At 40.3% G+C, this 13,738-nt stretch overlaps 1 protein-coding gene across 3 annotated transcripts in view; it reads right to left on the minus strand.

The window, feature by feature from the left end:
- The window catches only part of LIN52 (lin-52 DREAM MuvB core complex component), a 55,229-nt gene that overhangs the window by 7,191 nt on the left and 34,300 nt on the right, over window positions 1–13,738 (minus strand). The window contains exon 6 of one of the 3 annotated variants that reach the window (XM_027459624.3): window positions 3,628–7,778. The exons of 1 other annotated variant lie outside the window; for it this stretch is intronic. In XM_027459624.3, coding sequence (XP_027315425.1) covers window positions 7,723–7,778 — 56 coding nt within the window. In that variant the 3' untranslated portion in view covers window positions 3,628–7,722. Of the gene's footprint in view, window positions 1–3,627; window positions 7,779–11,782; window positions 12,891–13,738 lie in introns of those variants that run through there. One more of the 3 variants, XM_027459625.3, reaches the window with a different exon arrangement.

The raw sequence follows: 13,738 nt of genomic DNA on the forward strand, positions 1-13,738 counted from the left end.
GCCAAAGGCCTTCTCCATCCTCTCTCTAGTTCTCCGTCACCATCGCCCACCTGAGCACCCCTTATCCTCCTTCTACCTACCAACACCTTCGCCGCGTCTAGCCGGGGCCTGCCTCGACAGAAGTGCAGCACCTGGCACATGCTTCCCTCCAGTGACACCATGCTGTGGGTCTCCTCCAGAGCTCAGACTCAGGAGGAGCACAAACATAAATGAGATCCTCTGAGATCCGCTGGAGAGGAACACGTGCAGAGTCTCATGGGACGGGTTTCTGAAGATGGCCCCCAGACGATCTAGAACATGCAAACTTCCACAAGTTGGGAGGTGGGTGGGAGGCTGCAGCTCAAACTCCCTGAAAAAGGTAAAGGGAGGACACACGCTCCTCTGACTTTCAGCCCAGCACCTTTTTGAGAAACTGTCATCAACCATATATATTTCAGCAAAGCATTTTGTCCAGAATCCAATGATAATTTTTGACAACAAGCCCACTTTGAGCAAAACATTCCAACCAATTCTAGTAAAGATATTCAGAGCCTGGAGATCCCTTTGCCTTCAGCGCAGCTGGTTACAAACTGATCACTCCTGCAAATCAAGCCAGCAAGGCCTGAACTGAGGGACAGAAGGACTGATCCCTCAGTTTTATATTGTGCTATTTGGCTTAGGTGGACTATGCAGGGAAGAAAAACCCTCCCTGGTGGGTGGAAAGGCAGGGGGAAAACTAATCCATGCAGAGTCCAAGAGGAAGGCACAGGTGACTACCTTAGAAGGCAATTTAGGATAATCAATATACATGTGTTTAAGTAAATCAATGAAAATTAGCAATAACTAATAAAAGTTTAAGAAAGAGTGAGGAAAACAATACAAGGGCCACAGAACCAGGCAGCTGAGCATTGATGCCCACTTGTGTCACTCTGCTGGTCTCCTGTCCCTCATTCTTATTTAACTTATGAGTCTTCCTACTGACTTTCTGTACATAACCTGCTGCATTTGGGGTTATTAAGGTAAGTGGAAGATGTCAAATGGCAAATTTCTGATGCTTCAGAACTGGCTTTACAGTTCTGTGATTACAAGGAAAGTTGTTAGGTGTGCAGGTATTTTTTTGCAGGGGAATCCTCCCTGGCATCCACATGCCTGGAAGCACAAAATTTAATTACCCCATATTATTACACCTACTCATCAGCTATTGGTCATAGAGAGAGCCTTTCAAGTGATACAGAATCAAGTCAAGTACTTTGTCCCTCCCAAGATCTGGTCAATAAATAAGGGGCAAGGTCATTCTTATTACCCATTTTTTCTACTAGCAATTAAGTAAGCGCTTTCAAGCTCACCCCTCTTCCTCTTTTCTGTTCCACACTGAGGTGTCTGTAACAGAGACAGGCAGGGAGCGTTCTGGCTTCACTGGTCACTGATCTGTATTATAGGAATCAGCAGGCAGGCCAGAGGTCAACCACACAAACCCAACAAGAGAACGCCTGTTCTGTGCACGCATCAGCTGCCAGGAGTCAGTCATCCTGCTCAAAGGGACATGGTGGAAAAGGTCAAGTCTAAAAACCAGCAGTTTCAGCAGATGATGGGAGTCAAAACGTGAAGAGATTCCTCCATGCTGAAAATCTAGCACAATCTAAACATGGCAATTGCCCATATTCTATGTAGATCATGGATTACGCTTGGATCAGGCCATACTTCTCTGGCTACATAAGCTTTTATATGTCTTCACATGGAGTTCAAATGACTGGCCACATTTCACTTCAGGATTTTGCATTTCATATTTTCCTAAAAGAAATTAAAAGCAAATAAAATATGCATCTTTTGCAGCATCAATTTGAAACATTGAAGCATTCAAAAAGCATGAAAACTCACTTCCAGTTGTGTGATACACCACAAGAGTCAGTGAGGCCAGCAGATGGATGCTGAAGAGCTCTGGGTATAAAATTGCTGAAATACTAAATGTGATACATAACCTTAAGAACCATAAAATGTAATACCTCTACTTTAAATCGAGCATCAGAGGAATGGCAGGTGACAAAACTGGCAAAAACCCTTAAAAAGGGCTCCTGCTCAAACTACAGACCACTAACCCTTAGCATCACACTGTGCAAACTGGTAGGAGCTGTGGATGTCTAAGTAGAATAGATGTAAGGATTCACGGTATATAAAGGGAAAAAGTAAACATAGATATAGTAGAGGATATTTTTTCACACATCTGGTGTGTATCTTACAAGACATTAACAAGCATATGGATAAAGCATATAAATTTCATGATATTATTTCTTCACAGAGAGGGTGGTTGCACACTGGAACAGGCTCCCCAGGGAAGTGGTCACTGCACCGAGCCTGTCTGAGTTTAAGAAGAGATTGGACTGTGCACTTAGTCACATGGTCTGAACTTTTGGGTAGACCTGTGCAGTGTCAAGAGTTGGACTTGATGATCCTTAAGGGTCCCTTCCAACTCAGGATATTCTATGATTCTATGATTTTGGATTTCACTAAAGCTGCTTTCTGGTTCTTGAAGAAACTAAGCTGTCATGAAATAACAGCCAATGTCCTTCTGTAGACCAATAAGAGATTAAAAATAGGAAATGAGCAGCAAGAATAAATGGTCAATTTTCATAAAATAGGGAGGTTGGCAGCTTGTCCCACAAGGACTGTTATGGGGCCTGCGCTAGTCAGCATCTTTGTCAATGATCCAGAGAAACAGACTGGGTAATGAGATGATAAAATGTGTAAAAATACAGATGTACAGAAGCACGGGGCTCCATGTGAGCTGTTCTCTTGCAGGAAAGAGACCTTCCTTACAGGCAGTTCTCTGAAAGACCAGGCAAAAATAAGGAAGAAAAGTTTATTATTTTTTTTTAATTAGCTATAGCCACAATAGCCCTAGGAAAATTCAAGAAAGAATTTTAGTAAAATTAGAGAAAACTCATAGTCTCACGCATTTTACTTTTATTTCCAAGTATGTTTCCCCAGGTAGATAACACTTATTTGGCATTGTACATACAGTATCTTCTGAAGTATTTGGAACACTGGCTGACATATAGGCTGGGATGTGCACATAGGAACCTCTCGTTTCGATATTTTTGCTTTGGGATGTTTTTACTGTGTTGACTATAGAAATATATTTACAGAATTTGCATTTGTTGTTCTAATCCCATCCATTCTGTTCATTTTTTTGGGGCCACAGGAAGTTTCTTTCCAACAGCAATTTGGAAGATGCAGACAGGACATTCTGGGAATTTTTTTTTTCAATGAATTATCTTCTTCCAGTATAGACTGACTATTGAATGACTTTTTTAAAAGTGTCAATACAGAATAGTAAATGAAATGGGTACACAACACTAAGGAGTGAGGAGAGTGAGGATTATTTTCATATTATATAATTTGCGTGCCATAAGCAGATAGCTCACACAGAGACTAGATGTATTTCTCTTTTTGGATTCTCCGTGGTGCCAGGGGCTCATCTTTAAGAGGAACCATTAGTTGGTGTATTTCCTGTAGCTACAACCTGCAAGTTGCCTTTTCTTTTGATCATGGATGTCTAAAAGTTCATAATAGTTTAGAAGTATTATAAAAATACTTATGCAATGCCACTGAATTTGTGATAGGCTAAGAGACCAGGCTTTTAGACCATACATAGATATAATTTATTTGTTACATATCACAGAGGTTGATGATGGAATTACCTAGTATCACTTCCTTAACACAAAACATTTGGCACAACTATCATCATGATTGGAAAAAAAAGTGTTGTTTGTCTACGACAAGTTACTGTGGGTGAAGATGAAGTAGATGAGATCAGCTGCACGCACAGACTGCAAATCTCAGTGATGATCCTGTTCTTAGAGATATACAAAACAGGATTTAGCTCATGATGATGTGGGAGAAAAGAGTGGAGGAACAAAATACAAGCTGTAATTACGATTTATACCCCTCCACTGTATGCCCCCACTGAACACGCTGCAGTTTTTATTAAGGCATCTCAGAACAGTTGTAACAGAAGACAGACAATTGGAGGATGACTAAAATAACCACAGAACAAAAGCATAACAGATGAAAAACCACAAATAGTGCACAGACAGGAGAAAAAAAAAAAAACAACACACCTGCTTCTGACAATAGAAGAAATGAAAGGTTCAAAATGGGGTTAGCAAATAAGCAGGTTTAAAACCAACAATAACATTAAAACAATTGACTTGCATAACTGAATTATGGAATTCACTCTCAGGGCATTTTAGAGGCCAGAAATACAAACAAATTAGGACTAAGACAAATGGATGAGGGTAGGGCCTACTGCGTACCAGATTCAACTACTAGCTCAGCAAGTCTCTAAAACAGGTTGCTGGAGAAGCTAACCTAGAGCAAAATCTGTGTGTAAGCCTTTTGTTTATATCCTTCCCGATGTGTCTACAACCATTTATAATCAGATGGAGCATTACAAGTAAGACAGGCTTGTGATTTGCCTTGTAATAGCATGTTACATTTTTATATAACATAAAAATAAGACAAAAGAGAATAACATTCAAACGTTATCTCTGCATTGGATTAGTCAGTTTTTAAGAATCTGTTATTTTTAGGTGACTTGATCAGGGAAACATGAAGTAAAACCGAGAAACTGGGTTGTAGGATTGTTCCAGAACTGTTAATTTTGCAATGGCAAAGCACTAGGTTGAATGGAGTATCGCCCTCTTCCATTGCCAGTGCAATTAGACTTTTATTCTGATAATGATTAATAGGACAAGAATTTATTCTCAGTTGGATTAAAAAGCAAAGCATTTGGTACTCCAAAACTGAACAGCCTTTACAACTAAGCATTTAATATAAAACTGACATTTAATAGGAACTAAAAACATTGGGTTTATTTCCAAGAGCCTGACAACAACATTTAACACACCAATACAACAAAAACACTTTATAAAGCAATGCACGAGCTCAAATAGTATTACCAAATTTTGATCTTATTATACTCTTCATTCACATCATTTATCAAAACCTTTTGTTGTCGTTTCAAAATATTTAAGTTTATCAGCACTAGAAAGTCACCCAGATTATTTTTTTTTTTGGTATAGACAGAGACTGCAGTGATGTTGGGAAGGATATCACTGAAGAAAAAAAAAGGAAAGAGGTCAATATGCATGAAAATCTTTAGTGCCATTTGGATATTGCCATCTATTCATTTACTGATGGGGATGAAGCATTCACAGGCTGAAAACTGAGGTGGTGATAAACAATGTTTTCCTTATTATACATCTTAACAGTGAAGAAGAGCCTATAGAAGAGCATTGCCTAGGTGACTAAGCAACAGATTCTGCATCTCAGGGGGCTCTTCTGGAAACCCAGACTACTCTTTGAGCTTTGCATTTGTTTACTATCAGACCACAGAGCAGTAACAGACCGATTACAATTCTCCAGCTAACACACAAAAATACATATAAATATTACCAATAAAAAAATACAGCACTGACTCTTCTTAACAGATGACAAGTACAAAGCCAATAAATACCAATTCTAAAGCATATATTGTTTGCTGCCCTATAGAGGATAAGTACTGCATGGTAAAGGCTTTTCTGTTTGTTTCCTTTTAAAGTATGTATACATTACCAAAAACTAAAAGTTTGAAAGTCTTTGCTGAACATATTAGAAAATATACATATACTTCCATGCCAAGCTTTGTTACCTTCTCTCATATTCCTCCTCCTTTCAGATCTCAATTTCTTAATGTGTTGGATCATCAAACCTCTATAAAATGAACTCATATTAGTGATACAGACCAAGTATCCTATTATTTCATGTGTGTGTGTATATATATATTATATATAGTATACAAGCTTAAAATTGCATTCAAAATGCATAATTTAACACTTAAAGCTACATCAACATTGGTTTGCATCAACAGTTTTCCTCTGTCTCTGAATTAGCACTTTTAGGTTCTCTTCACATTCAACTTATCTCTCATGTTCTCAAGGGATGGAGGTCCTGTTAAGCTCAGCCCTGCATAAATAGAAGCATAGAAATAAATCCAATAAGTTTAAAATCACACTCCTGACACACCTAAACATTCAGCATTTCTGTACGGTCTTCTGGGATTTGGAATTTAACTGCTTAAAAATAGTTAACAGGAGCTGTCCAAAAATGAGTCTCTCTCTCGCTGATAATCACCAAGGCCACAGACTGCAAAGCAAATGGCCACAATCATCTCAGTAAAAATTCAGAGTAGTCTATTTGATTAAAAATCTCCCCCTCTTTATTGCACATGCACCTGAAAACAGTCTCCTCTCTCTGCAAAGACAGAAATTTGCAATGCTCTAAGGACATTCTGTTAATGATGAGGCACAAGTACTATTTCCAAGTCATTTCTCCTCTCACATGTGACTACTGTCTGGGAAATGTCAGATTTTGAAAAGCCTGTGTGCTAAAAATAACATTTCTAAATGGGGAAAAAACTGCTCTTTATCCAACGTTTCAATATTATGTCTTACCCTAGAAAGAGGAACATATTTTTTAATGCTTAAAATGCAGTTTCCTAGGAAAAGGAAACAGTTTGAAATGAAAAAAGTTATTCTCTTAAATAAAATAAAATCTCAGCATGCTCTTTACCACTTCTTACGAATGAACATGCAGAAGTGCATTAACAGAAGGAAAATACATTAAATTATAGGACAAATAAAGTCCAAGATAATGTGCTGAAAGAGACCGGGTCACAGAAAATTCTCTTTAAAATATTATTTTTGCAGGTGAAGCAAGTTTTGAGATTGCTGTTTTCTAAGTAATGAAAATACTAAGAAAGGTTTCTTTCAGAAGTGTGAAGACTCCATTTGAGCAGAATATCCTTGCAATGGGGCTAACACGCCTGTTGTCCCTTCCTGGAGTACCAAAAACATTACTGCCTTTCAACTTCTTAACTTCCCTCAGTTTCTGGCTTTCTAAGAAACACACTGAGAATTGCAGGGGTACTGACAAAGCTGTTTCTTCCTGTATAGGCTCAAGTTTCTCGAGGGACATTTTCCTTCATGGTACAGTAACACCTCTTACTCTCTGCAGTCTGTCAGTTTAGATTTCACTAGAAAACCATTTAGCACCGAGATGCAGCTCTTGGTACACACGACGCTTGATACAAGCCACGTGAAACACATGGACCAATGTACTAAAGATCCTTCCTAAGAGTACCAGGCATGTTTCTCTGAAGGCAGTGAGCAACTGGAATCTACTGCAGAGACTACACTGGCCTACATACACTAAAAGCATATGATCCTGCAGAACCAATGCTATCAATCTACACCCCAAACTCTGCTCAAGTCATTCAGCACAGAAATTGCACATAGGAAAGCAATGCATGTAAGACAAGAGACACAAGAAGGCCAATGCACCACGATGCACATTGGCCTGTGTCAAAGAGCTGTTGGGTACTTCAAAGAGGTGCTGCCACTGAGAACAATGGAATAAGGACACCACGGCTGTTCACTTTGCCATCGCACACCAGGGTTAAATCCTCCTGTTGGGTATCTTGAGGTTGGATGAAGTCTGAATTCCAATGCAATCAATCGCAGTCCTTGTGACCTGTGCGTCTCCCCCGCAGAGAGATGAGCTGTGGCATCAAGAGGTGTTAGCTTCTGAAGGTCTGGAGCAAGAGCTTTGTACTTCTCTTTAGAAGTTCTGGGGTCCATCTGGATCCTTTTACATAATGTGGATCCAGACGGGGTATTTTTTTTGTCCCAACTCCAGATGCTGCAGCTACTTTTTGGGCTTCTCTAGGATGTTCAGGAATTTTCCTCGAGTCATTTCTCTAGCTGAAATCACAAGGGAGGAAAAAAAGATTAATATTGAAAAGCAGTCAAGAAATCCAAACAGAATTGTATAATTTGCAGTATTTAACCAGAGGGTAAGAAATTCATTTAATTTGTACTTATACAAATAGTAATGACTTTTTATTTAAATAAATAAATCTGCATTCCAGCCTGAATTCCTGACAATCTAGAAATGCAGGCAAGACCTAGAATCTTCTAAACTCAGCAATAATTCCCGTAGGCTGTCTCATTACATACAATCTCTTCTTCCTATTCCTACTGCATTATGCTCTTGCAGCATCCCCTTTTCTGTCTCTGTACTATCCTTCTCTGAATGGTATAATCCAGATCTCCATCACTCTGTCTCAGAGCAATTGTTCCTGGATGTTATAATCCGTCAGAGATTATGGAACTCTCTCTTTCTCCATTTCAGGATTATTGGTCCCTGGGTGCTATGATCTTCAACAGAAATTAGACAGCATTTTCTCTCAGCACTGTCAGTCCCTGGATACTGTAATATAATGGGGTTTATATTCCTTCAACGCAGTTCATCTATGGATGGTGTAATAAAGTAAAGTTTATAGAGCTTTGGTCTTCTCGCTCTCTCTGCATTGTCATTCCTTCGATGTTTAATACAGCGAGGCAAGGTTTATATGTCTCTCTCTCACTCTTGGCAACATCAATCTCTGGTAGCTGTATTACAGCAGGGTTTACACAGCCACTTTTCTGCATGAGACATTTCTGACTTGTGAGCCCATAAGCTCACAAGCTGGCAGAGCAGCCCAAACACTATCTTTGTCTCACAATACAACACAATGCATTAAAGACAGCACGATTAGTGACCGAATCCTCAAGAGAGACAATTTTCCCACTGGAGCTTCCCTTCATTTCTTTTACATAAAGGTGTGAGCTTTGTGCAGGACTGACAGCCATCAAAACCTGGAGGTTTTTATTCACAGGATTGATGAAAGCATGCATGTTTCCCACACCTAGCCTAGAGAGACTCTGAAAGGCGGAGACAGGAATTAATTTTCTGTTTTATTCATTCAATTCCTGACCTCTCTACTGAGAGGAACAACAGCAATGACAATTAGCATAAAAAACTAGAGGTGGGTTTGTTGCTGATGGTGGGTTTTCTTTTGACTACTCGCTATCTGTCTGAATGGAAATAAATGTAATAATAAGTGTTTAGCTTAAGATACTCAAATACAATCAGGTAAAGGCATTTTGTTATTCTACGTATAAAGGTTAGAAATTGTGCCTTGAAGCCTGGTCTCAGTTATTACATTCTAACTTGATCACCCAAAATTGTAGCATGAGGTGTGGTCATCACGGACAATATCGCTGTAAAATAATTAGTGTTAGGAAGTGCCCAGCACACACCAATATTCACAGGCTGCAAAGCCCACAGCCCTGCTGGGAACGTGCCCCACAGGCAGCTACTGCTTCAGGCTGCCTGCAGATTCAAGCAGATCACCTCATTATTCCCTTGGTTCATGCCTCCAGCTGTGAGTTATGTCATCTGGGATCCATTCCCAACTCTGCTTCTGATTCAGGGTGAGCTGCCACAAACATCATTTACTCATTTGTTCCTCTACTTCCCCATCTGCAAGACAGCTTCCAGTTCTCAGTGCTGCTAACACGACACATGGGTAGAAGGTGCTGCAAAAGGGCAGGGAGTGGACTGCTATTTTGTCAAGAACTAAATTTTAATGCACAAAGAAAATGATTAAATAAAAATCCGGGTTTCTCAACGTTTCAGCTAGGAACAGGTTTTCGCCACTGGTTCCTTGACACCTCCCTGCCTTGCACCGGTGACAGCGCAGGGTTTTAAAACGCTGTTATGTAAAAATCACCAAACCCACCTACAGCTGATAGAGTGGAAAGTTTTTCTGAGCTCAAGTCCCATATAGGAGATATACGAATGCATGACAATTCCGTTCCCCCAAAGAGGCTGCACCCTATAAATCAGGCAGAGAGCATAGACTCCTTCTGTGCGCTGAGCGAAATTACTGTGGGTTGGGGGTTGCTCCAAGAGCACGTGCCCTCCTGTTCACTTGTCATCGGAGATGTTAACATTTCTGATTAATTCACAGACCTCTCATTTTATTCTTCATTCCTTTATCCTTGCTATCCTGTTCTGCCGCAGCTTAAAGATTCTTACCGACCTGCTACAATAATCACCGCCCGCTTCCCCCCCCAACCTGGTGAAATTGTTTAGTGATGCCAACCGCGCTTTTAATTTGCAAGACATCAGACACAGAGGTAATTTATACCAACATCTGTTCATTTCTGACTTCTAAAACAAACTCGCACATGCTGCTACAAAATCCCATTAGGAGCAGGAGACAGCCTTCTGCTATTCTGTATTCCTCTTCTCCTCACATACTCAGGCTCGCAACAGGGCTTTATTTTTAAAGATATGATGCCAAGCTGAAAGAAAGGACCTTACGTCTTTGTATATGTATGAAAATGGCCGGGAAATAACATCCTCGTACCACAAACAAATCCCAGCCAAACTAAGGGCAAGTTTCCACAAACATTAACAATCTTGTTTTCCCTGCTTCAGCTGCTTCTCTTGTCTGCCCAGGAACCCCAGCTCAATGTATTCCTGGTAAACACAGGCCAAATACGTATTACACGGTGCTGCGTTCAAACATCTTGGCTACTCCTTCCCCTTTGTTCCTCTCTAATCTGCACTAGGGTATGCCTTCGGCTTGGGTTTTGCACTGAAGAGCCTCCAATACTAAACTGACTCCTCTACTCAGTGTCGCTTCTGAGAAATTAATCTTCAAAAATGGGAATATCATTTCCAACTGGGCCTTTTGGAGCTTGCTGGAGTGAAGGAAGAGCTTGTGAAGGAAGAAACCATCACCCCCATTCTAAATACGATCACAATCCAAGAGAGACAGCAAGACCTGTCTTAAGCAACTACCCCCAAGGGACCTGCAGAAGCCCATTGTATGGTAGACAGAGGTGGATTTTTAAATTAAAAGGTTGGACAAAACTGTAGAGACAACCTTGGGAATTTTTCCTTAAAATGGTTGCTTAAACTACGGACTTGTAGCGAAGAGAGGGCTTGAGCACAGGTTTCCTTGTCCCAGCGAACAGACACTACAGAGGCTGTGCAGCACGGCACAGAAACATGAATCTCCACAGCAGGGGACGATTTACAGCCTCGCCTTGGCTGTGCATCTACGACAATAGAAAATCAACAATGGATACGATCACAATAGCTTGGATACAAATTAATCTCATGTGTTATGGGGGAAGAAGAGGGTACCAAAGACCATAGGAAAAAAAAACAAACCACCTTAAGACGTTATCAGCACTGGTTCCAATGGAAGCAGAGTGCTGGGTAGACTCTCTGAAAGAGAATTGTACCAGAAAATGGTATCGGGCTGTTATCATTAACAGAAAATGTTGCAGTATGAAGTCAGTTTGCTGCCTGGGAGATCTCAAGAACAGGTACCGGACAGGGAGGACTGAGGCTGAAGGAGAAGGAGAGATTTCTACTTGATAGGGAAGCAGAATAAGGTTTAATATAATCTCCTCTTTAGAACTTCAATCCCTCAATCCCACATTTAGTCTTGTTGCCTGGGGCTCCTTTTCTACTACAACTGTCCCCAAGCTGCTTCTTTGCAGTAAATTTTGTGGTTGCTGGTTGAAAGATTCAGTAGTACAGATTGATTTCCTACAAGTGAGGAGATGAGGGATTACCAAAAGCAGTCCTGGTTAACAAGATTGGGTGCAGATCTCCTGCGAGAGCAGCCCACTCTGCCAGTGCTTTGCATCCTTTCACTATGACATACGGGTTTCATTACACGAAGATTTTCCTGATTTTAACTTGGAGGCGATTACATTGGAAACTCAGAGTTATCTTTACATCTGTAGCAATTTAAAGGTTAAGTAACTTTTAATCAAATGACAAGGACTCAATGTTTTTTTTTCCTTGATAGAAAATGAAAACTGCTGTTCCAGATACTCCTTCCAGTGACAATTTAATTAGAAAAAACACTGTCCTGGAGATTGGGGTCCAGGCTGATTGCTCCCCATAAAAAGCCTTCTCATACATATGACAGCACAAGACAAACTGTGTCATAAGGTCTGGATAGCCAAGAAATAATGAAAGGATTTACTGCTATAAAACCAGCAACAAAAATAGTGACTTTCACTTATATAAGCAACTTTTGATGAGGAGGATCCCTAAGCAACACAAACACACACGTACACATGTTCTTAACACAGCATACACTTCAAATAAAAGTGTAGACTTGGTGACAAAGTCTACGCAAAAGATGTGTTACAAACTGCATTTATCTTACATTTATTGTGATCCCTTCCACTGCTTACTGCTTCTGGGCTTATCCTAAAAATCTCAAAACAAAGCCTGCAAGCATCTTCAAATCATGGATGTTTTAAAATGAAGTCACCCTGCCAAAGACACTTTTCTGCCTCTCCCCACAATTTACAACTTGAGCAAATTTGACTGTGCCCCTCCTCTGACCTGGAAATGTAGCCATGTTGGTATCTAAATGCTTTGCTACTAAAAATATGGAAATGCAATTAATACCCTACGAACAGAAAATGGTTTTAGCCGTAATATGCTTTGTAGGATCACACTGAATGCTGCATTCTTTGGGCACTAACATACTTTGTTAGCTTTTCAGTTAAAATATTCCCCCTGTTCAATCCCTACAATTGTGCTTAGGGTAACGAAATAACTTGTTTTTCAACACAGAAGGATTCCCTTAAAGTGCCAATCATGCACTCAAACTGCTGTGTCTGAACACTACAGAGCCAACAAAACTAGCAGGGTTTTATTTGTGAAGAGCTACCAGTGGAAATTACCAGTTCAGGGAAAAGAACGTGAATTGCTGAGAGACAGCAAAATACTTCTCTGCTTTAGCCCTTCCATCACAAGTGAATAATGCTTCAGGCAATTACTTCTTTCGTCCTTTAACACAATGTGAGGATAAGACAACAATTCTTTTTCTTAGTAGGTAGGATGTACAAAAAGCCATAGAGGATTCCGCCAGGAGTTTGTGGGAGGTTTGCTTGACAGGACTTGCGAAAGCCAACGGCAAAGTCAAATCTCCGGGCTGCTCTCGACCACTATTGCATTTGGAAAGGAAATAAAATCAGTCACCAGGGGTGAAGGCAAGAAGGCAATCTAAAAACAGCAAAAACGTGGTAAGATTGACATTAGTACTAAGCAACTGCTGAAACAAAATGAGGTCTTTATTAGCCAAAATCAAGAGAATATTATTAGCAAGCCAACATAACCTCAACTTCTATCATCAGAGAGCTCAACCTGTTCACATCTCTGTCTCTGACTTGGTTTTGACTCCCAGGCTCAGTGCATACTTATGGAAGAACAGACCCCCAAAATGCCTGTTGGCACTGTATTATCCCTCTTCCTTCACAAAAAGATCTCTAATTACTCTGCTAACTTCATACTCTTTTAATGTAATTGTCAAATGAAATACTGTTTGACAACTGTAGGCCTCAGTCAAACATGAATCAGTGAATCCTGCACCAGGCGCAGTTCCACAGAGCTGGAAGTGTCAGCCCAGGAGAGCAGTGGCTAGCAGAAGCAATGCCAATTGCCTTTAAAGAAGATAAAAGCAGTGTATAGTTACTCAAACATATGCTTCAGAAACTGTGACACTGTTTCCACTAAATACCAGCATAACCACCTAGAACTCTTGAAGCACATTTTTCAGGTACGATGACAGAGACTCAGCATAAACCTCCAGGTGAAATAATTTGCGATACCATAGCATCTTTCAATAATCAGTATCAAAGCACTTGCAAAGTTTATGAAGCTTCATAATATTCTTGAGACATCTGGTGATTTAATTCCCATCTTACAGCTGGGGTCACAGCCTCAGTAAGAAGTGATGCACGGATGTACGCTAAAGGAGTCGGCAACAGTGCTAGAATTTGGGCTCTGAAAGATG

Source organism: Anas platyrhynchos, chromosome 5 (assembly GCF_047663525.1).
Source record: "Anas platyrhynchos isolate ZD024472 breed Pekin duck chromosome 5, IASCAAS_PekinDuck_T2T, whole genome shotgun sequence".
Classification (NCBI taxonomy): domain Eukaryota; kingdom Metazoa; phylum Chordata; class Aves; order Anseriformes; family Anatidae; genus Anas; species Anas platyrhynchos.